This window comes from Ptychodera flava, chromosome 1, assembly GCF_041260155.1.
Source record: "Ptychodera flava strain L36383 chromosome 1, AS_Pfla_20210202, whole genome shotgun sequence".
Lineage (NCBI taxonomy): Eukaryota > Metazoa > Hemichordata > Enteropneusta > Ptychoderidae > Ptychodera > Ptychodera flava.
The window spans coordinates 11,914,112-11,937,399 of record NC_091928.1 but is presented as its reverse complement, the minus strand read 5'-3'; the positions used below and the strand labels follow the sequence as shown (position 1 = coordinate 11,937,399).

At 36.8% G+C, this 23,288-nt stretch overlaps 1 protein-coding gene across 1 annotated transcript in view; it reads right to left on the bottom strand.

Annotated features, from left to right (window-relative positions):
* Positions 1–4,509: 4,509 nt before the first annotated feature.
* LOC139130184 (uncharacterized) overlaps positions 4,510–23,288 on the bottom strand; it is a 30,363-nt gene continuing 11,584 nt past the window's right edge. Inside the window, exons 6-15 of the mRNA XM_070695927.1 lie at positions 19,491–19,578; positions 18,713–18,880; positions 18,325–18,411; positions 17,927–18,018; positions 15,694–15,810; positions 14,964–15,135; positions 14,163–14,230; positions 8,377–8,551; positions 6,460–6,526; positions 4,510–5,292 (exon numbers count right to left, since the gene is read on the bottom strand). Of these exons, the coding sequence (XP_070552028.1) occupies positions 5,171–5,292; positions 6,460–6,526; positions 8,377–8,551; positions 14,163–14,230; positions 14,964–15,135; positions 15,694–15,810; positions 17,927–18,018; positions 18,325–18,411; positions 18,713–18,880; positions 19,491–19,578 (1,156 nt within the window). The 3' untranslated portion in view covers positions 4,510–5,170. The remainder of the gene's footprint in view (positions 5,293–6,459; positions 6,527–8,376; positions 8,552–14,162; positions 14,231–14,963; positions 15,136–15,693; positions 15,811–17,926; positions 18,019–18,324; positions 18,412–18,712; positions 18,881–19,490; positions 19,579–23,288) is intronic.

Sequence of the window (23,288 nt, the reverse complement as noted above, 5' to 3'; positions counted from 1 at the left end):
CAGTGTATTTTCAAGTTACCATTTGCAGCACTATGCGTGAGTTTCAGTGCAAAATAAACCTCAATATTCTTCTCACAAATCCAACACTGTATAGAATGAAGCCACCTTTAGTAAGCTCAGAGAGTACGTTCTGTAAAAAATACATCAGAAACGTTGACACACCTTTTACTATGTTGATTGCGTATTTGCCAAAGTTGTATGGAATGAATGTACAAATTATGAAACAAAGTTCTGAATAGTCAAGCCAATCCTTTACCTAAAACGAATAATTCTTGGAGTTAGAGAATGGTCCAGTTTATTAAATCATGTTGTCATTTATATACGAAACATATTTATAAATGTGAGCTTGAGAAAAAGAACATCCTAGTTTTCAGTTGTTAAGAAAGGATATAATATAGTACATCCAAAGCTGGAATTGATAGTATCTGAAAGAAAATGTACTATGTCAAAGTATTTGAAAATTGGCAAGATTTCTCTGTGTAAATTGACCCAGGTAGTTTGACTGTAGACCTGAATTCTGTATTTTTTCAAGTGATCTGGATGCCAGGATGATGACCGTGTTTTCCTTACTGTTGTCTGTTTGTTTGTTTGTTTGCATGCCTTTGTCTCATTACTTTTGAATGAAAACTGACCATAATCCACAAGACCTTACTTTTCTTCAGAGACGTAGACTAGCTTTTTCAATATGACCGAAAGATGTAATTTTTTTTCTTCCGCTGCAGTCATGTTTGATTTCTTTCGGTCTTTTTCAATAAAAATCGTTCAAAAACAATTAAAAAATAAAACAAAAACGCACAACTGGTGGTATTTTCTATACACACATACATAACTCACCCATCCATCCGTACATACATGCATATATATATATATATATACATATATATATATATATATATATATATATATATATATATATATATATATATATGTGTATATATATATATATATATATATATATATATATATATATATATATATATATATATATATATATATATAGAGAGAGAGAGAGAGAGAGAGAGAGAGAGAGAGAGAGAGAGAGAGAGAGAGAGAGACACACACACACTGTGCTTACTGCACCTATTGCTGGAAAATATATCACAGTAATACATGTACTTACCACTTACTGAAACTAAATAGCTAAACAGCACATATCTGACGCACACAATCAAAATGCCCTGTTTGGCTGTTACCAGATGTATTTATGATAGTCTTGATCAAGTATGACAAAACTACCTCTATAAATTATCAGTTCATTTACCTGTCATGCAGGGACCTGCCATGCAGGCATTTATCAGCATAAATTTTCTTGATTAATTAAATATGACTACTAGAGTTCTTTATAATCTTTGAAAAGGATGCAGATTGTCATTGTCTTGCATATATATTGACCTGCCCCTGAGTAAATCCATTGTAAGATTACAAAAATTTAATAGTGAAGTTTTCAAAGATATTAGGCAGGCTAAGCATAGAGCACCTTAATGCAATGCCATATGCATTGTTAAGATTTAATGTATTGTTTCGGCAAATGATTAGTACGGCCAATAGGTATTCAAACTTCAAGTTATTGCTCAACAATATTGCAACCCTTTACACTGAAAAATCATCAAGCTTGTAAGTACAGAGACAGTATCAGAAGCTGTTCACGACTTTTTTCCCAATTCTTTGTTTTATAAATCCCACCAAGCATGTTGCAACACTGAGTAGTATGTTAACACAGCGTCTATATGTAACACAATTGGAACTATTTTGTGATTATAAGATCTTGAGCATTTTGTTATAATCTATTTAAAAATCATCAATCTAACAGTGTTTTTGTGTGAAGACGGGGGCAAATTTCATAAATTATTGATAATTGCACAATCATCAAATACATCTCTAACAAATTTTACATTTTTGTCTAGCTTTTCGCACTCTCAGGAAAGGAGAACCCAGTAAATGTAACTGATTTGTCAATTTTGTTTAGGTTTAAGTGAAAATACAAATTCCCTTTCCAAGGTTGATTTGTAGGCATTTGCTTTTCTCACCGAACGATGCATGATAAAATTTTAAATTTTCGATGGTAAAATGGCCTTCTACCTCTACCCAAATCAGTTCTGCTGTAGTGTATGTTTTTTTGGTGATCTCTCTTTCAAATGATTTGGTAGATGTTAAGAAAATGACTTGTACATTTATTTATTTCATATACAAGGAAATGAGACCTGGTAAATTTGATAAAACTACCCTTTTCTTGTGCGTGTGCTAATTAATGCTGGAAAATTTTAAAAAATCACTGAACTATTTCAGCCCTTCTATTAAAAATGAACTCTTTTTGGTAGATGCAAAGAAATGTAATCAATATCATCTGTCTGTTGAAACCTTAAAATATTAACGGCAAAAACCAACAGTTTTTGTCTGGAATTTTTAGGGACTGTGCAGAGATGTCTTTGCAGCTTTCAGGGACCACTCCGAGGAGACCCTAAATCTTTTAGAGACCACATTGACATGACCTGGAAAATTTCAGGGACCACCCAGATGAGTCCTTGAAACTTTTAGGGACCACCCAGATGTGACCCTGAATCTTTCAAGGACTATCCTGATGTGACATTGAAACTTTCAGGGACCACCCAGATGAGTCCTTAAAACTTTCAGGGACCACCCAGATGAGTCCTTGAAACTTTCAGGGACCACCCAGATGTGACCCTGAATCGTTCAAGGACTATCCTGGTGTGACCTCGAAACTTTCAGGGACCACCCGGATGAGTCCTTGAAACTTTCAGGGACCACCCAGATGAGACCCTGAACCTTTCAAGGATTATCCTGATGTGACCTTCGCTCGTCTGCGTGTGCATTCACAAGCATTACTTGGTAAAGCTGACAGGCAGACGAATCACTGAAAAGATTTAGTCCAACTTCCTGCACATACAGCGTCAATATTCATGTCGGTCGAAGTTAAGATTATGTAATGGCTTAACACAGCGTCCTCATCGCTCCCATGTGTGACTGGTCGGCCAGCTCCAAAACACGTCTTTGCATATTTATCACGCGACGAGATCTACAAGGCATGTTCTTCCCGGCATAAATGTGATAAACTGGGCAGTGGCTGAACCTTCAGTCGACTTAGACGAGCAGTCCTTGACGATTAATGGTAATTTACTCGCTGGTTGAAGTATGCTGTCACTAGCCGACGCGCCGCTGGTCTGAACAATAAACAATTAATTATTCGCAAACAATCAGTTCATGATGGCACATTCCATTTTAACCTACAGGGGCATCTAGGATTGTGCGATTGTGTAAGGTCCCGGGTAAGGTACATGTTGCTCTATTATGCTGTAAAGTTTTCCCACTATTTAAAATACTATGGTTGTATGTTACAGTCGTCATGATTAATTTGGAGATGTAGTCGATGATTCTGATTAAGCGAGACACTGAATCGTACACCAACTAATATAGTCCTTGCTAATTTACATAGTAAAGGTCACGGGTCACATTGTTGTGAGGCTCTGCATTGTTTCAAGTCGAGTGTGTAAACAGCGTGATGTTCGAATGGATTTTGACTACTGCACTAATTCCTTCGTCGGGAAAGGTTGCCGATTCTGAATGTAGGACGTCCAGTACCCCAATCATCTAATGACAGGACTACATGGAAAGCAACGGAATACTGGATATCTCCGACGAATTTGATGTCTGTTACCACGGTCCTTTGTGGAGTGACACTGACAGTGCTGTTCCCGATCTCGACAATGATGTCAGCAACTGTGATTGTAGCATGAACATGACTAAGACTATGAGTCCTTGAAACTTTCAGAGACCAACCTGAGGTGTCCCCGAATCTTTCAAGGACTATCCTAATGTGACCTTGAATCTTTCAAAAACCGCCATTGCAAGACGAGTCCTTGAAACATTCAGGGACCACCCTGATGTGTCCCTGGATCTTTTAGAGACCACTCTGATGTGACCTTGAAACTTCCAGGGACCACCCGGATGAGTCCTTGAAACTTTCAGGGACCACCCGGATGAGTCCTTGAAACTTTCAGGGACCACCCGGATGAGTCCTTGAAACTTTCAGGGACCAACCTGAGGTGCCCTGAATTTTTCAAGGACTATCCTAATGTGACCTGGAAACTTTCAGGGACCACCCAGATGAGTCCTTGAAACTTTCGGGGACCACCCTGATGTGTCCCTTAATCTTTTTAAGGGACCACTTAGATATGACCCCTAAACATTTTTAAGGACTGGCCTAGAGAGGCACTTTGAAATAGTAAAGAACCAATCAGATATGATCCCGAAACCTTCAAATGAATCCAGGTCCTCTAAACAATACAGCAATCATCAAATTTTGACCTCTAATCTTGACATTTTCAAGAATGTGTATCAATGAGATGAATTATCCTTAAGAAATTGTCAAAAAGGATAAATTTACAATTTTTGAAAAGCAGATGGCTTTAAATACTACATTTTTTCTACTACTACTTAACATTTAATTCAATAATTACAGGTTTGATGTTTTCACTAGAAAAATTGATAATTACTAAATGCTTTGAGTAAACCCTCTCTTAGAGAGCACATTCTGTGACTTTTACTGTTCATCTTATAATCTCAAATAGTTCCAATTGTGTTATGTGTAAAATGCACCACTTTGTTTACAATTGAATACCTTATATAGTCTATAGTCTGGACAAGAATTCACTTGTCAAGATAAAAAAACATTTAACACATGTACAGGATCAGTGGACATGCATGCACTGAATACTGTGCCCTGAGGAGTATAGAACGTGTACTAGAAACTGTCGTTGACATTAAAAATAAAATAGCGAAAAACAGAATCATCAAAAGTTAGAGTTACATGTGCATGTACTTTCTGTTTAGGTACAGGACTCAGTAAATGTTCCGCTGTAACAGATTAATAGATCACACTTGTCCATGGCAGTAATGAACAACCAAGGTTGCAAGATCACATAGAGGTCATGAAAACAGTCAATTGGACACTATCCCCACACATGGTATGGCCCTATTAATAGGGGAGAACACTCCCCCTGTCAACAGGGTCATACATATAGACGGACCAAAATGCCATTGGGGCAGAACCTAGCTCAGATAGGATTTGGGTAATATACATATCAACAGCGTGGAAAATTGAAGGAAAATTCAGGGAAAATTCCCCCTCCCACTCCCCAGGATTCAGCTTTGATCATTGACTTTTCTTCAAGGTCTTCTCAATGTATCTGTTGACTATCAACTCCAAAACTGTCAGTGGTACCAGTCCACATGATAGGACGACATCATGAAACTCTTTGATGTCAAATTTCTCACCTGCAGAAGAGATGACATATACAATTCGAAGTGTAAACACGCAACTCTATGTGGATCTACAAGTTCTGGTGAAGCCAATCTATAACATACCAGCAAATATAAGATAAGATATTTTGATCGATAACAGAAAAAAGATGGACAATATTTCAGAAGTTGGATATTTCAACACTGTTTGGTAGATTTGTTTTGTTAACTAGATGAGTTTGGTTGAAAAAAAAGCTTATCAACATCATGAACTGGGTATTTTGCCATGCTTTAGGAAAGAGATCAAAAATTGCAATCAATATAATGATGGATAAATATTGAAGAAAATTTCTAAATGGAGTTATACATTCTTTTGGCGTCCAAATATATATGCAACATTAGTCACATAAGGCATTATTAGCAAGAAAGAAGAAAGTTATAAATGAATAGTTATTTATTTTCAGTTGTTCACTTAGAGTGTAAGGAACACAAACAATTAATTAAAAGTAATAAACCACATGACTTTGAGCAACTTATGTAGGAGGAAAATCATAAATAAATGATTTATTTGGGGTCAGATTTGCAAAGAAATGAGAGTTTTGGTTGTAAGGCTTTGAAGTATCATTATCTTGCTTTGAGGCACTCTACAATGTTGCATATATATTTGGACGCCGAAAGAATGTATAACTCCATTCAGAAATTTTCTTCAATATTTATTCATCATTATATTGATTGCAATTTTTTGATCTCTCTCCTAAAGCATGGTAAAATACCCAGTATTCAGCATGTAAAATACAAAGGAGGGGGAAAGGGGTACATCTCTATTCTAGTTCTTACATGCATATTTGCACATGTTGACCACAGTATCAAGGTTACAACACCGTTTGCTGAGAAACGTTTGGTGTTCAAAACCTCAGCAGTTTAACCCTTTCATTGCTATGGTTTAGCCCAAGCCCTTTGTCATCAATGGTGATTGTGGATCTGTTTACAGGCCATCAGGGGAGAAAAGGTTAAACTTGCACCATCCTACTCTCGCAATTTATTGCATTTTTGTGGGTAAGGGATTGGACGAGTTCAAATCATAACTCGTCCTCAGATTTTCACACCTCCAAATGTTTATTTAGCAGAAGGGGTGTAGAGGTATGATGCAGTGAGTTTTGTTCTCCATGTGAATTTTAATCATCCCCGTCCACATTTCCTTACCAAGTTTATCCTGTGCCCTCTGTCGGAGTTCCTTGAACTTCATCAAACTTATTGTGTAGGAACAGGCCTGAGATTTGCAAAAAAAAAATGTTAAATACTGTTAAAATCTTCATGGAAGATTTTATCACGGGTACTGATTGCTGACAGACAACTCTGCTCTGTGGTTTTTAACTGATGTAAAATTTTTGTTAAGTCGTCACTGCTGGGTATGCTTGTTGCTAACTGAAACACTGACAACTGACGGTGAATGTTGCTCTGTAATTTTCTACTGATGTTACATTCTTTCTATTAGGTTAACACTGGTGGGCATGCTTGTTGCTAACGGAAACACTTTGGGGAAAAGGTAGTTCTCATTTGTTTTAAATTCTTTCTGTACGAAGGCATCGCAATGTCGTAAATTTAGCAGATTTCTGTCAGGCTCCATTTTTCACCAGGAAAGTAGATCAATGTCAACACAGGTTTCTTCAGCAGCTGTTATATAGTCGAAAACCAATCACATTACACTACTGAATGTAGAAATCAACAATGATATACAGAAAATTGACATAAGACAAAAAAAAACAAAAACAAAGTAACAATCAAAGGAGTTGGTAGGTGCTTGTTATTCTCAAACACGTTTGAATCAAATGACCTCACACATGATACGGAACAGGTGAAAACAAAACAAACTAGAAAGCATTTGCAAGCAAAAGCAAAGTTCCAGAGACCAGAGCAGCAGAAGAAAAGAGATGTGTGACGAAGATTGGTGCAGAATGAAAGTGCTTGGGATTTTAATATGCAAGCACGTACCTATAGTGAGGGCTGACACAACAACAGAATACAACTAAAAGCAAGGCGGTCCAGGGAATTACAGTACACAGATTACAAATGCCTACATGTATGGTAATAACACAACAGATACATACAGGGGCGACAACGCACGGAAATGTATATCAGATGAGAGGAGACATCGGACCTAGGCCGTTGAACTTGAAAACCAAGGTAACATGTATTTTCATTTGATTAAAAGCAATTAACGCTTCATCTGTTAAGAGTTTTTACCACTGACTTAAACAATTTTCATTGCTATGTCGCTGTTTTCACAAGATATTGACAGTTTGATCTTGGAAAGTTGAGTTGCTTTTACGTGCAGCCAACGCATGCCGGTGCGGTGACAGACAGTTCACTATGAATGCCTAGCTCTGCATGGCAGGGCTGCGTGTTACCGGCGTTAAACTGCCTCCCACCACAGCCCTGCAGACTGATATAGAAAAAACCGCTGGTGGCTCCTCAGAAATACGGCGGGCAGTTTCTCTGCCGAAACAGCCGATTTTGAATCCAAATTTTGCATTGATCTTCGTTTTCGAGCACACCACCTCGCCTTGGTACACGATGTGCCCAGCCGCGCTTGTAAACTTACGCAAAGCCTACTTTTCTCTCTCTATGCGAGGGAAGCGTTCGTATCCACCGCCATTGTTAATCTCATTCAACCCATGAGCACTCGGGCGAAAACCAGTGTGACAGTATAGCGCCACGTACGGCGAGTATTTAGAGAAAAATAAAAATCAAAAAGCAACAAAAAACAAAGCGAAAGAAAGCTAGAATTATTAATAGCTGAACGCAATTTGATATTTGTGCAATGCAAAATAAAAAATAAATAAATAAACAAACAAGAAATGCCCATAAAACCCGTCCGAGCTGAGCGATGACGTCCTAAGCGTGTTGCAATGCATTCTGGGTAACGAAGGTAAAATTTGTATATAGCATGTTCTATGGTAGAAATACGAGAGAAAGAAAGAAAGAAAGAAAGAAAGAAAAAAAGAAAGAAGGAAAGAGCAAAAACTAACAGTTCCAGAGCTGGTCTCTGGAACTTACTACGGCCGAAATAAATCAAAATACATAGTTTCATCTGAAATGAGATGCTTTTTACTGTCTCACCTGACCAGGAGCCATCATATATCTGATTATGTCTGACTCTATCAAATCATCAGCCATGGTTGTATTTTCACGGAAGAATTCTGCAGCTCGCTCTTTGCTCCAACCAAAGAAATTTAAACCTGTGTCAGTGACACATCGGCACGCACGTACTAGTTCCTGGCAATACCGACCAAACCTGAAAATTCAACCAGAGGTTAAAGGTCAATTTTTTTAATTGAGTGCATCCTTATTGTAATTCTTGTGGCAATTTTGAAGATGGTTCCAGGAGAAGCTGTTCGTTTTTCGACCTTTCAGAATATAATGCTGAGGAAAACATGTTACGGCGAGGACGAAATGCGTATGACAACATGTTAAATGCCAAGGAGAACATGCTGAATTTGTAGAACACCACGACAAATGAATAGGACAACATGTCAAATATATAAGACAGTATGTTGAATGCCAAGGTCAACATTTTAAGCACCTGAGACAATATACTGAATGTGCAAGACAAAATGATATTACTCAAGACAACATGATGTTACTGTTTGTGCGTTTTTTTCAAAGGAATATTTCTCATATAAGGGAGCGTTCATTATTACAGCCAGGGGTGGGCCGCCAAAATCCGGGGGGTGGGTGTCACCTTAAATTTGAAAACTGCAAAGGGGTCATGTATTTTTCAAACAGCTCAGAGAGGGGTCACTTAATTCTCATAAGTATCTGTCACGTCAAAAAGCAGTTTCAGTGTTCAGAAATATTCTGGGAGATAAAAATGATTCGATGCATGATTTCATAATCTGAAGTCATTTCACTGTAAATCTGAACAGAGTATAATTATCTGTCACATACAGTATACATCTTGACTTGGCAATTCTGAGGCTTGTCTTATTGTACATTGAGCTCACTGAGGGCAATGAACAATTCCCATTACATACATATTAGAGGTATAGCAAGTTTTGTCAGGGAAGTTATTTAACTGTTACCTGTAGACTCTGGTATGATGAAAAGTTAAATAATACTTTTAGGTGAAATTCCAATATCATAATTGTTGTCAACATCTGTACTTTCAAATACCCTATTTGAATCAAGTATTTGTATCAATTATCAAACACCTATAAAAGCACAAACTAATTTAGTTGGGCACAATTTTCGCGTAGACTCCAATTTATAGTGAATCAACATTTTGGTGAAATTCCAAATGCCAATTTGTTGCACACATATCAACCTTTAATCATCCTAGTCTAACTAAGTACTTTAAAATGAATTATCAAACGTCTATAAATACACAGATTAAGATAGTTTTGTATGGGAAAAAAATTATTCATAGTTTCCGCATAGTATACGATGTATCGTGAATCAACATTTAGGTGAAATTCTAAAATCCAATTTCTTGCACACATATCCATTTGTAACCATCCTAGTCTAGTCAAGTACATTAATATTAATAATCGCGAGTACATAAGTACACAGATTTACCTATTTTTGAATTGGAAATCTTTTTTCATAGTTTTTATTCATTGACTCCTATGTACAGTGAATCTACATTTCGGTGAAATTCCAAAATCCAATTGCTGGCGAACACATCCTTTTGTTACCACCCTGGTCTACTCAAGTACTTTGATATTAATAATCAAAAGTCGTAAATACACAGGTTTACCTATTTTGTATTGGAAAAAAATTATTCATTGTTTCCACATAGATTCCCATGTATAGTGGATGAATATTTTCAGTGAAATTCCAAATCAGATTTATTGTACACATAATATACACCTTTAAACATCATATTCTAATTAAATACAATTATGTTAATTATTCAACGTCTGTATATGCACAAGTATAGCAAGTTTTTCATTGGAAAAAAAATTATTCACAATTTTATCATAAACTCTCCCATGTATAGTGGATGAACATTTTTGGTGAAATTCTAAAGTCAAATTTTTTGTCCACATACCAGTTGAAACAACCCTATTAAGTACATTTATGTTAATTATCAAATATCTATAAATGCACAGATATACCGGTACTTTTGTATTGAAAAAGTATTACATGGTTTTCTCATAGACTACCATGCATGGTGAATCAACATTATCAACAGCTGATTATCAATTACATCCAAATATCAAATGCGATCCATCTGTAATTCCTGTCCAATACCGTTGATGGGTAATTTCAAAATTATAGTATGCCAGATGGGAAAATTTGAACATTTACACCTTGTGAGTTTAGAAGGAGGGTCATTTGAAAAAATCAGAGAATCTTTTTGTATTCTATTGCCCCCTTCCAAGACAGGGTTCATACACTTCAAGTAAATCAAAATTCCAGGACTTTCCAGGAGTATTTCAGGGATTACCCTGGCTCAAGAACTGCATGAGATAAAATCCCACATGAAAAAAAACAGTGGGAGAATTTCAAAGTCTGTGGGAACCTAACTTTCCCTGATTTTCTGCATATTGGTTAATTTGCATAACAATACACTCAGTGAGACAGTTTTCGAACGACCACAGTTTTAAGACATTTAATGACATGCTGTTCGTTATACTCACTTCGCTCCGTTTTGATAGCGTTTTACAAGTCATGCTACAGCATATTAAGTCAGGTGACGCTGCCGTCCCGTTTTGAATAGCTGTTTTGGTAGAAGTTATTTCGGGTGCTACAAACTTGGTGAAGTTAGCCACACTGTACGATATGAGGTGTCGAACGCAATCCACAGAGACAGCCCCAGCCCGTGTCCGATATCTAAACGCTATACACGTCAAAAATATAGTTGCGACGTCCATGGATTAAACGTAACTAATTATCACGAAATATTTCCATATAGTTTTCTAAACACATCGAAATTGAAAATCGGGCTTCGAAGTTTCAAAATATCAGTATTTAGCCCCTATAATCATATTCCAAATACGACGTCCGATTACTGCGATAGCAGTCCGATTACTACGCACTCAACATGGGTAAAAAATTTGGCAACTTTGACCCCCTGAATACCACTTCTGTTGGTGTTAACAGTTTGAGGATATCAATAAAGTTTCTAAAGGTATGATAATAAGATTTCGCAGTACTTGTCATTTATGAAACGGCTTTGGGTAAAATTCACTACCCTGTCCAAACACTGTCACACTGAGTGTAGTTGTAATCGGAGGCAATCGAATCCACATTTTCTAGTGTGGAAGTAACGGAAGTACAGTAGTCCAGAATAGTGCATTTTCGTGTTTTCTTCGCACTACCACCTGTACTGGACACTAATTCCTTTGAAAGCGCCATTTTGAGCGATGACAACACACTGTACATCAGCAATGAACACTTGCTGTATCGATTCCAATGATTTGTCAATGAACGCAAAACTTCCTGTGGGCAACCAATCACGAACGCTGTTTGAACATGTAACTCTGCAACAGCTTTTTCTAGCGTAATTATAGCGCTCTCTACGGCGACACAATGAGTGGTTCTGTACTGAAAACCTGCAAAATATTACCGATGAATTTAGATCGCGTAAATGTATTGCGTACTCGTTTTTTGCATTATTAGTGCAACTTTTTTGCCCAATTGATTTTTCTGAATGTGATTTTTCTGATTTTTGCGCGTCAATATCGCATTATCGCACCCCAAAGTGATCCCTGGTATTTGCGGTTGAAAAATGCCATTTTCCAGGAGTGTCTGCACGATAAAGCTTGCAATTTTAACAAGGATCATACACTAATTATTTCTAATGTTTTCATTGTCCACAAAACTTCAGCCCATAAGACATCATTTTGCTGACAAATGTAGTCAATGACGAGTTGACAGGTTCTGACGGTCACGACATCTTGAATGACATCGCTGACGACTGAGACAGTTGCAAGTTGCGAGTGTGGTGTCTGGAAAGATAAACTCGGGGAAGGCTTAGAATTTAGTCGATGACTTTACATTTGATGAAGATTGGGCAAAGAAATCAATAATTTTTGATTTACTTGCTCCTGTTTTTTTCCTACCAGAGCTCAATGTTTTGCTCCTTTTAGCATGGCTTTTCATAGCCCCGCGTACGATGCTGTGTGTTCTCGGCGTTATACGGCCTTCCACCACAGCCCTGCTAAGGTCCATAGACATGCAGTCCCACTTTGGGCCGCACACGAACAACTACTTTTCTACCTACTTTCGGCCGAAATCAACTCGATTCCAATCTATGCCTACCCGAATCACTCAACCGCTCACAGACTGTAAAAAAGAACTGTTTGCATGACGTCCAAAACGATTAGTTTGCTGGCGATGCATGGTCAAGGGCCCAAAGGCCGGTGATATCTCGCATGAATTTACCAATTGGCGAGCCACGGGAACATGGAGCATCATACGCAGGGCTAGGCTATTGGGACATCGAAAGTCTTTTTACAAAGCTTGTAACGTGCCGCGAATTTATCTTGTGCCCGCTCCAGCCATCCTATGTACTCAGGCTGTTTCAACCAATGGTCACTGAATAAACACTTTCCAGGCGGCATTGCTGAGACTGATGACCCGAACAAGCTTTAAATTTCAACACGGTCCCTCCACAAGCTACTTATGCCTACTTCGATGTCACTGTATGTGCGTGCAAAACCTCGGATAATGGAATACACAACATGGTCTCGCCCACGCTAGTGCAAGGATACCACTTTACGACATTATAAGAAACACTACTACGCTTTCCAAATTTTGTCTCAGGAGGGCTCAAAACATCTTTTCGCATTTGACAATTTTGACATTCGACAATTATCCTGTTTGACGTTCACCTTTACGATCTGGCCGTTCTCGACTGTGTGGGATCGTAACTAGCGATTTTCCAGGAGTTTCCAGGAGTAAATTTTGATTTTCCAGGAGTTTCCAGGATTTGCCAGGAGTGGTTTTAAATTCCAGGACTTTCCGGAAGCGTACGAACCCTGCAAGAGGTGTTTGTGTTGGCAGCTTTACTGAAGCAATGTGTGTGTGTGTGTGTGGGGGGGATCATAAAGTTTTTGTCATCTTAAAAGAGGTAGGAGGGGGGAGAGTCATCAATTTTTTGGTGCAATGGGTAATGGGGGTTCACTTATTTTGACTGATGCGCAGGACGAATTTGCCGGCCCATTCCTGGCCATAATAAATGAACGCTCTCTAAGATGACAAGGAAACCCCCTCATACCTTTTTTTTCTAAAAGCAGAGAATCTAGAGTTTAGTATGGTAGTAATAGTTTACTCGAAGTATGAAGGGGTGTATATTTAGGGTAAAAAACCTCAATTTTGGTATAAATGATAAAAATTAACTTAAGTCAAAAACTTAATACTATTTTTTTAAATGAAATATTTTACTTGCAACAAGAGTATATGTAGTATAAAATAACTTTTTTATTTTGCATTATCTATCCTCATTCTAAAATGGCGTTGGTTGAAAATTGACACTCAAAACAGTGATTAAAAACATCATTAGCAAAATTAAAATGCCTCTTATTCTAAATGTAAGAACTTTATTGCCCCAAACAATTGTCGATTTTGGCATTTTAAGAACATAATGTGGAAATTTCAGAAAATTTGACCCAGCCAGAGTGGAGTTAAATTCTTTAGAAATGTTTAAATTTGGAGAAAAGAGAAGCCAGAAAATCAGATGAGTTGCATATATTACATTTGCATAAATTAACTACTTTATCGCGCAGCTTATGACAGCTTGATTAGCTAGAAGGTGAACCCAACCACTATTTTAATCTTCGGCTAACAACAAAATAATTAAAATTGAATGAATGAACAAAAAATTGATTTTGAGCAAAATACGCTGTGCTGGGTGCGGCGCCCCCTTAAGTCAACAATGGCTTTCCATAGCACATACTTACAGACTGTACGAGTCACCTTCATACATGCCCATCTCTTCACCAAGAAATTCACAATACATGCCCCATCCCTGAAAAGATAAAGAACAAACAAACTTATTATTTGAAATTAAAAGAAAACAATTTCTGAAAATGTGTACATGTCCTGGGTCTGATAAACTTAGAGTATGTTTTTCATCAGGAGATTTTCAAAAAATCGAATTTTTTTGAATGTATTTGAGGATATCTCATTGAACTTGTAAGTCATGCAAAGCTGACTTGCACACTCTGATCTCAAGTTCGACTGAATAACCACTAATTATGCTGGTTGCTAGAATAACAACTACATAGTCAGACTAAAACTTTTACAATTCTTTACTGATGTACCTCTTCTTGGGGCTAATTTTAAAGCTCACGGAGTAAGAAAAGTTTTCTTCAATATGCTTTCTTCAAAAATCAAAAAATGCAATTTTCCCAACAGAGTTAACAAAGGAATGGCAGCCATATTGAATTTTTTAATATTGGTAAATTGTGTTCGGTTACTCTTGGACACGAACTTTGTGAGGTGAACCCTGATTTTTAATCTCGGTGGGTACATGTATAAGAGAATGGTTGAAATTTTCATTGAGAAAACTTTTAACAAAAGTGTCAGTCTTTCACTTTCAAGGCGAATACTACCTTAATGGAATTGCTAACACCTACTCTGTACAGCCTGCACTCACAAAGTAGCAGAGGGACAAGACTTCTGAGGATATTATCATATTTCTATTTTAGATGTACGGATGCTCATGTACATCAGTCACAATCAATAGACCAGTACATCACCTCAACGTATCCTGTGTTTTTTGGAAATCTAGAGGGAACAGTGCAGAACTGCCGTTCATCCTTCAGTCGTCTAAATCCCGGCAGGTGATGCTGTCCTAGACTGTATGAACACTGGAGATGATGACCGGGTTCCGCTTCGTGAAGCGTCAGTGACATCACTTCATATGATGGCCTTGGAGGCAATTAACACAACATATTAACATGACTAGGCCTCACATAATGAAAGCCTACAATTTCATTATACATGCATTACATCAGATATTGTAAATGCAGTATCTGTGGCAGCAACATCTAAATATAGGGTGTTTCCTAAGCATGATAATACACCCACTGTTCTATTTTGTAAATCTACCGTATACGCTGGCCTTGGAAGCAATTAAACGTACACTAGCTGTAACTTTTTCTAATATTTTCACTATTTTTGTAGTGTATGAAAACAGCAAGTTCTTGTTCTACTCCCCAAAGCATGTTGGAAAACTTATAGACTACACAAATACACTGAGAAAGACACATAGTGAGACACTGCCACATACTGAGACACTGAGGCATTCAGACAGACACATACTGAGATACTGACACACTAAGACACATACATTTATGGAGACACTGACACACTCAGAGTGCCACAGACAAAGACACTGAGAGCATCAGAGGAGAAAGAAGAGACTTGAAGATAATTATACCATGCCAGGTCATATTGATGAAAACTATGTCAACTGTATCAGCTTACCTGGCTTTAGGGTCTGAACAGTTGATATTAACTATTCCAGGTCTGTTCCCAGAGGGTGATGGTCCAACATAATAAGCATTAACTAAAGCCTTGTCACCAGCCTCTATTCCCTGGACTCTGAAAAAAAAAATCATCAATATGTTTCCATCATGTTAGATTGGCACAGGATCTGATAACAATTGTGTGACATTCCTCTAGAAATGTTTTGAAAATTCAAACTCTGCATACACATGTATTGCTTATGGGAGAAAAACATTTGAAAATGGGCATGTTTTTCATTTTCAAACTATTTTTCTTATTGCAAAACATGTTGTTCAAGACTTCACGGAAATGCATAAAAGCACCATGACATCTTTGTGGAATCTGACAGGCATTAAGTTCTAACAAGTTGGAATTTTTTATACATTCTCATGAGACAGTGGACATAGTAAGAAAGAGTGTGGGAGTGTCTTCCCTTCTCGTTATTATTTTCTAAGATGAGAAAGTGTCATTCCAAACTCACTGAATTTTTTATGAGAAATGCACCCCAGTTCAAAATTCAGAAGAGCAAAGGTGTGAAACCTTGAACATCTGGAAAATTTACAATTCAAAATCTTTGAAGAAAGATGGAAATTACAACACCTGCAAAATTTCATGTTTTATGAAACACTGAATAATGCACTGCACAAAGTTTTAACCCTTTGAGTGCCGTATTTTTTCCCACCAAAATTTAAGTACAACATTTTACCAGTTTTTGCGAATTTTTCTTTAATTGTCTTGATAATTTTGGACCAAATAGACATATTTTATTTGCTACAGTTTTTTATCAAAATTTTGGCAAAAATCTGGAAAAAATTTACTACAAACTGTATATTTTAGAAAGATGACAAAAATTGACTTTGGCACTCAAAGAGTTAAACATCTGTCAACCCTCTCACCCCTATTTCCTAGTGTAAAGATCAAACTTTGCCATAGAGAATAATGGGATTTGACCAAACCATAGTGGTCAAGGGGTTAATAATATCAAGGTGTCAGTAGACTTGCCCACAGACATCTGCTGACATTCTGGCATTGTTTATGCAAAGTGCGAGATTTTAGTATATCATTTTTCTGATTCATGCCAAAAATTTGAAAGACAGAGAGTCAAATTCGCTGTTGCTGAAACTGGCCTTTGTCCAATTTGAAATCCTTCTAACCATTGATACATGTACGTGTTTCTATGCAAAGCGCAAATTACAGTGCTTTGTGATGAACGATCACCAACACCAGAAATGAGACAGAATGTCTAAAGTGAGGAGTTGCCAATACCGTAACTATCGTCTGGCAGTAACATCGTTCCATCACGAAGAAATCATCTCTGCTAAAGTTGAAACATTGTCTGGGACTTTCAGCAGGATGCGTGTGTTGTTTTGACTACCTTGTGACCTCCTTCCAGACAATGCTTCAACTTTGGAGAGTTGATTTCTTTGTTGTTGACTGATATTACCACCTAGACAACAGTTACACTTGACAGTGTTGTAACTCCTCAAGTCTGGTACTATGTCAATTTCCCGTATTGCCAATGGTTCAATGCAAACTACTGTTGATCTGGTTTTGCTTACCTACTGTATTATCCCACAACAAACCAATATCCAGGGTCCATACACTTAGCGTCACTTAAAGTTCAGGTACTTTCAAGGACTTTGTCAACATTTTCAAGGACTCTATGACATCATGAATACCATTTTCCAGATTACAATATTTAATGGTGACTGATCATCTTGTTGTTTTTGAAACTCATGGGCGGATTACATCAATTTTCCATGAATTTCCAGGATTCAATTTCATTTTCAAGGGCTTTGCCAGGACTTTCCCAGAGGCTTTAAAATTCTTCCAAAGGTCACTCAATTGCTTTCAAAGATTGTATAGACCCTGTATATTTCAATATATTTTCAATATACTGAGCGACGCGACTTATACCTGCGTAACTTAAAGCGTCAAAGCATGGGAGACTACAAAATGTTTGTTGTTTTCACAACATCGCATAAACACCTACGTGAAGTTTTCCAAATAGAAAAGCAGTTTCTTGAGAAACTTATACATTGTATATTAAAGGGCAAGTAATGCTAACTTTTGATAATTTTTTCACTATTTTTGTTTTTGACATTTAAAAAAAAATAATGCAAACATTATCAAAAAGATAGCATTAAAACTACAAATTATTACAGTTTCATAAGAAAAACTTCAGCACACATAAGGAATTAAACTGACTTACTGTAACTCTATTCTAGGTATGTTCTTAAAAAACTTTGGCAGCTGCTTGCGAATTCTTTCCAAGGCTTCCCTGAAACTGCCAAGATATTGCTCCTGTTTGCCATCATGTCATGAAAAAAGAGCAAATTCATAAAATTTAGAAGTCTGCTGTTGCTGTATTTCAAGTAGACAAGAGATAAATAACTACTAAAGAATTTGTAAGGATCTAGTAACTATTTCTTCAGACAATTTTCATTTCACCTAAACAAAACATAATACAAGTTCATGGTTGATTTTAAGAAAGTCGTGTATTATTTTCTTTGATATTATGAAATTCAAAAAAATCATTCAGATTTTTCCCTTTTACCGATAAATGATGTTTTCAGAAAGTGATAAAAACCTTAAAAGTTTATGCCTTACCTCATTGTCAAAATAGAACTGCTTATCCCTCTTTAGGTATTCATAGAATTCTTGAAGAGTGCCGTCAAAGCCAACCTCTTTCATTATCTTTGGGAAAAACAGCAGCAGTTTAAGATTTAAAATTTTACTGAAATATTTTGTTTGTTTGTTTGTTTGTTGTTTGTCTAGGCAACAACATACTGGTATAACAAACTCCAAGCTACAATGCAAATTCTAATGAAATGATGGGAAAATGAATATACTGGTAATTTTACAGCAATTAAAAAATATTTCAATATTGAATATTCTTGTCATTTTGAATGTTTTTGATGAAATTCCTTATACACAAGTCATACTATATAGGGCTACAGGAGTGATGTCATCTTCTAATGTGATATACAAGCCTTACCTTTTGCATTTCACTCTGTAACCTTTTGACCTCTCTGTGACCTATGTCATGCACCTTCTGAGGGGTGACATCACAGGTCAAATAAAACGTCAGAGCTGCCTGATAGTAGGCTGCGCCATTCGTGATGGAAGAGCGGGAAACGTCGCACTTGGCATTTGGAATATACTCCTGTGATTAAAAATGCAGAGATTTTTCGTCAGTCAATAATATGCATGTACATGTACGTATGATGGTGTCTAACACTGGGCATTTGGAATTGGGGAATTGAAGATACAGCATTTGGGTTAGTTGGAACATTGTATCATACAATTCATGTACAATGACATATCACACTGGGCACCCCTGCAGTAGGCATACATGTATGCTCTGTGGATGAAAAAGCAGAGATACCAAGCAAGTCAGTCAGTCAGTAACCACATAAGATACATGGATATGCAAAAATTGAAGTGATCATCCACCCTTATCCTTCATAAGGCTTGTCACTTTCCAATTTGTAGAGTCAGTAAAAAGCAGCATTGAGCCAAAACCTACATATACTTTGACTTACTAAGCATGGTATTTATTCAGGGCATGTTATGCTTCACTGACAGGTTTTAAGCAACTTGACCTGTTGATGGCATGTGAACTTGGCATAAACTTTTCAAAGTTGTTGGTCAAGCTATTCGATATCAGATCAATCAAGCACTGCTTCATGGAATCATTCACTAAAACCTGTCATAATAGTTTATATTTGCTGCTAAGTTTGTCAACTGAAATGAGGATAAAAAGTAGCACTCACTTCTTTCAGGAAGTGTACAAATTTTTGAAATGAAGCTTGGACATTATCCTTGATCAGCCGAACACCCGTCTTTTGGATTTCCAGTTTCCTGTCAGGGGGTCACAGAGGCAATATTAAGAAGTGAAATAAAGTACAGCAATTGTTTAGTCAATGAAACAGTAGAGCCTCAGCAATGCTAACTTTCAATGATTTTTTCATTATTTTTATTTTATAAATCAATTGCAACTTTGTATTCTACTCCTCAAAGAATGTTAAAACACCCAATATTTAGTTTCTCAACTTAATTATTGTACAAATGTGTGTAAAATGCAATTTTATTGTTTACATTTGAGTTGTAGTCCAGACCAGAAGTCAGTTTTCAACGATAACAATGCACTTTACAACCATAGGGGCTGAGTTGACAAGCTGGATACTGTGTACATCAACATTCTTTCGGGAGAAGAACAAGGAATTATGGTTCATATTCAAAACAAGCGACCTAGCGGCCGATATAGCTCCACTGCTGTGTTTACGTAGAGAATAACTATTTTTGACACATGTTGATGAAGAAGGTGGAAATCTCTGATAGCTCATTTCAGTGGCCAGGGAAAAGTGGCTAAAATAGCTGCAAAAATATACAAGTGAAGATTCATCATAATTTGAACATATCACATCGGATCATTCCTAAGAACATGTCCACAAAAGCTATCTGACGAGTAGTTTTTTGAGAATAAAATTTTCTGACCAAAAATGGCAATAACTGCCCCTAAAAATAAAAATAACGCAATTATACGGTGTCGCTCAAAGATCAACAATAATAAATGTTGTTTCTATCTGTTCAGTGCAGGAAAATTCTATGTTGATGTTATGACAATGATTTCTGCACAGTACAACCAGAAAAACAACAAGAAATATTTAAACAAGAAAAACAAGAATGACAAAAGTAAATAAGGTCTGAAACTTTAGGTACTGGAGGTCAACTTTAGCAACATGCATAGCAACATGCATAGCAACTTTAGCAACATGCATAGCAGAAAGGCAGCTAGCCCCTCTTAGTCTTCCCTCCTCTACTGTCTATGGTTTGAGCAGGTCTGTTAATATGTAACAGCTCGTAAACAATGACAGGAAATGACTCAAGGTCAGTAGAGTTAGCCTATTTAAAGTCACTGGCATGCCATCACTCCTGCACATTTGCAGGATTTCCCTTTTTCTTACCTCATTTGCATATTTTTGATACAGACATGTTCATTTTAACAACATCACATCTCAACCCCTGCATCTACCTGTACACCAAGTACTGAGATGGTAGCTTTGGCGGTAAGGGAGCCTTTGTGTGTGACGGACATACATCCGCACATACATACCCACATACATACATACAGACGCCACAGACTCATCATATAAGCCCTTTTTGGTATTTAAATACAAAACCAAATATGAGCTAAAAATTGCAGATTTCACCATAATTTCAATATATCATACATTACAATAATCCCCTGGAACCTGTATACCAAATATCAAAGCTATCGAATTGCAGTTTTTGAGAAACACATTTTTTGAACAAAAAAGGCAAAAATTGCCCCCAAAATACAAAATTGCAGATTTCATCATAATTTCAAAATATCAAATTTAGTTATTCTGTAGGAACCTGCATATTGAATTTCAAAGCTATCAGATCAGTACTTTTTGAGAAACACATTTTTGGACCAAAATTGGAAAAATTGCCCCAAAAATACAAAATTACAGATTTCGTCATTATTTCAATAAATATAATAGTCGCGCCAGCGGCTTACTGACTACGCATGCACATATTCATAATATACTATGCGAGTAACCGGAAGTGTACCCTACTTTCATGGGCGCTGCCATGTTTTTTTGAGTACTCGTAAATAAACAAATACGAAACATGCAAATTATTATTTTATAACATGCCATTTATAAAATGTATCTCTTTTATTGGCCAGTAAATGTTATTATCCACCTTGTCGCTGATACAAAATATCGTTAATATAACGCATAAAAACTGGAAAAAGGGAGAAAAAAATTGTCGTGCATATGAACGGGGGGGGGGGGGGGGGCATACGCAAAGAATGCTGGGATTGAATTTTAGAAAAGCGCCCCCTGTGTCAATATCTAGATTAGAAATTTGCCCGTTTTTGGGGGAACGCTATAGTTTTCAGCTTGCAAGTGGAAGGTGGGCAGTGCGGTTACCATTGCAATGATAATGATGGCATAATGCGTCCCTTGTTTAACACAATAGGCTGTTATCATGGTAAAAATTGCCAATTATTGTCTAACATTTTTACACATTAATACAGAAAATCTATACCTGCACTGCTGCAGGGTTTGACGTCGTGTACATATGTGAACTGCTTTCATCAGAGGGAAACTGGGCATAGTTGTCATACAAACGTATATAAAGTAAAAATTAATTCTATTTTATCATGAATCAATACAAATAACATTGCAAATCTTAACCCCTGGCGCGACACCAAGGGCTAAGCCCTATATAATATTTTAATTCATCTATAGAAAAATCTGTATACCAAATTTAAAAGGTATCAGATGAGTAGTTTTGGAAATACACATTTTTTTAACAAAAATGGCAAAAATTGCCCCAAAAATACGAAATTACAGATTTCATCAGAAATTCAATGTAACTATATTACTTAGTTCATCTATAGAAACAAATTTCAAAGCTATCAGACCAGTACTTTTTGAGAAACACATTTTTTGACCAAAAATGGCAATTTGCCTTAAAAATGCAAATTTGCATATTTCTGCACAATTTGAACAAACCTGAAATAGATCATCCCTAGGGACCTATGTACCAAATATCAAAGCTATCTGACTGGTAGTTTTGAAGAAGATTTTTAAAGATTTTTTTACCAAAAACAACAAAAATTACCTTAAAAATACAAATACGCAAATTTCACCACGATTTGAACAAATCTGACTATACGGTAGTCACCCTAAGTAAACTGCACATCAAATTTCAAAGCAATCGGACAAGTGGTTTCAGAGAAGATTTTTTTACCCAAAACAGCAAAAACTGCCCCCAAAATACAAATAAGCAAATTTCACCACGATTTGAACAAACTTATGTGAGGTCACCCCAAGTGAACTGCATATAAAATTTCAATGCAATCAGACTTGCGGTTTAAGAGGAGAAGGCAATTGACGAACGACGGAAAATCAATCTATCTGATAAGCTCCGCGTCGCTGACAGCGGAGCTAATAAAAATGGTGAAATTACCACCAAAAGTTGGCATTACTGGGGCTTTAATGTATAAACACTGATAATAGCTACTCATCCACCGTGCACACAGATGCAAGCAATTCAATGACAAGTAACCATGTAGTTGATAGTATATCTTAGAAATTGTAGCTCCATACAAGTAGAATCTGATGAGCAAAGAAACTTGGTGAGGCCATGGCTGAATTTTCTCCTTGAAAATTATCAATATTCTTGTCAGAATGACCCCATTTATGACTAAGGAAAATACTTATCCAAGTATTTTTGCAACCAGTGGAAATATTACCATACGCAATGAACTTTGTGACAAATTAAAGGGGCAGGGCTGTAAACTATTTTATACCGGTATTTACATTGTGTAGAACCACAGCTCCTGGAAAAACTAGATTCTGTGATGACGTTAACACAGGAGGCATGTCTCTCTCATACTTTGTCCTTGATAACTGTATTTGCGAATTACGTATACAGTATGTCTCCATTCTAAATGGTCAAGAAAAAGTGCTTTATGAGTGCCAGGTGATAATTATGGAATCAAAATGTCGCTGTATGTACATGAAATACAC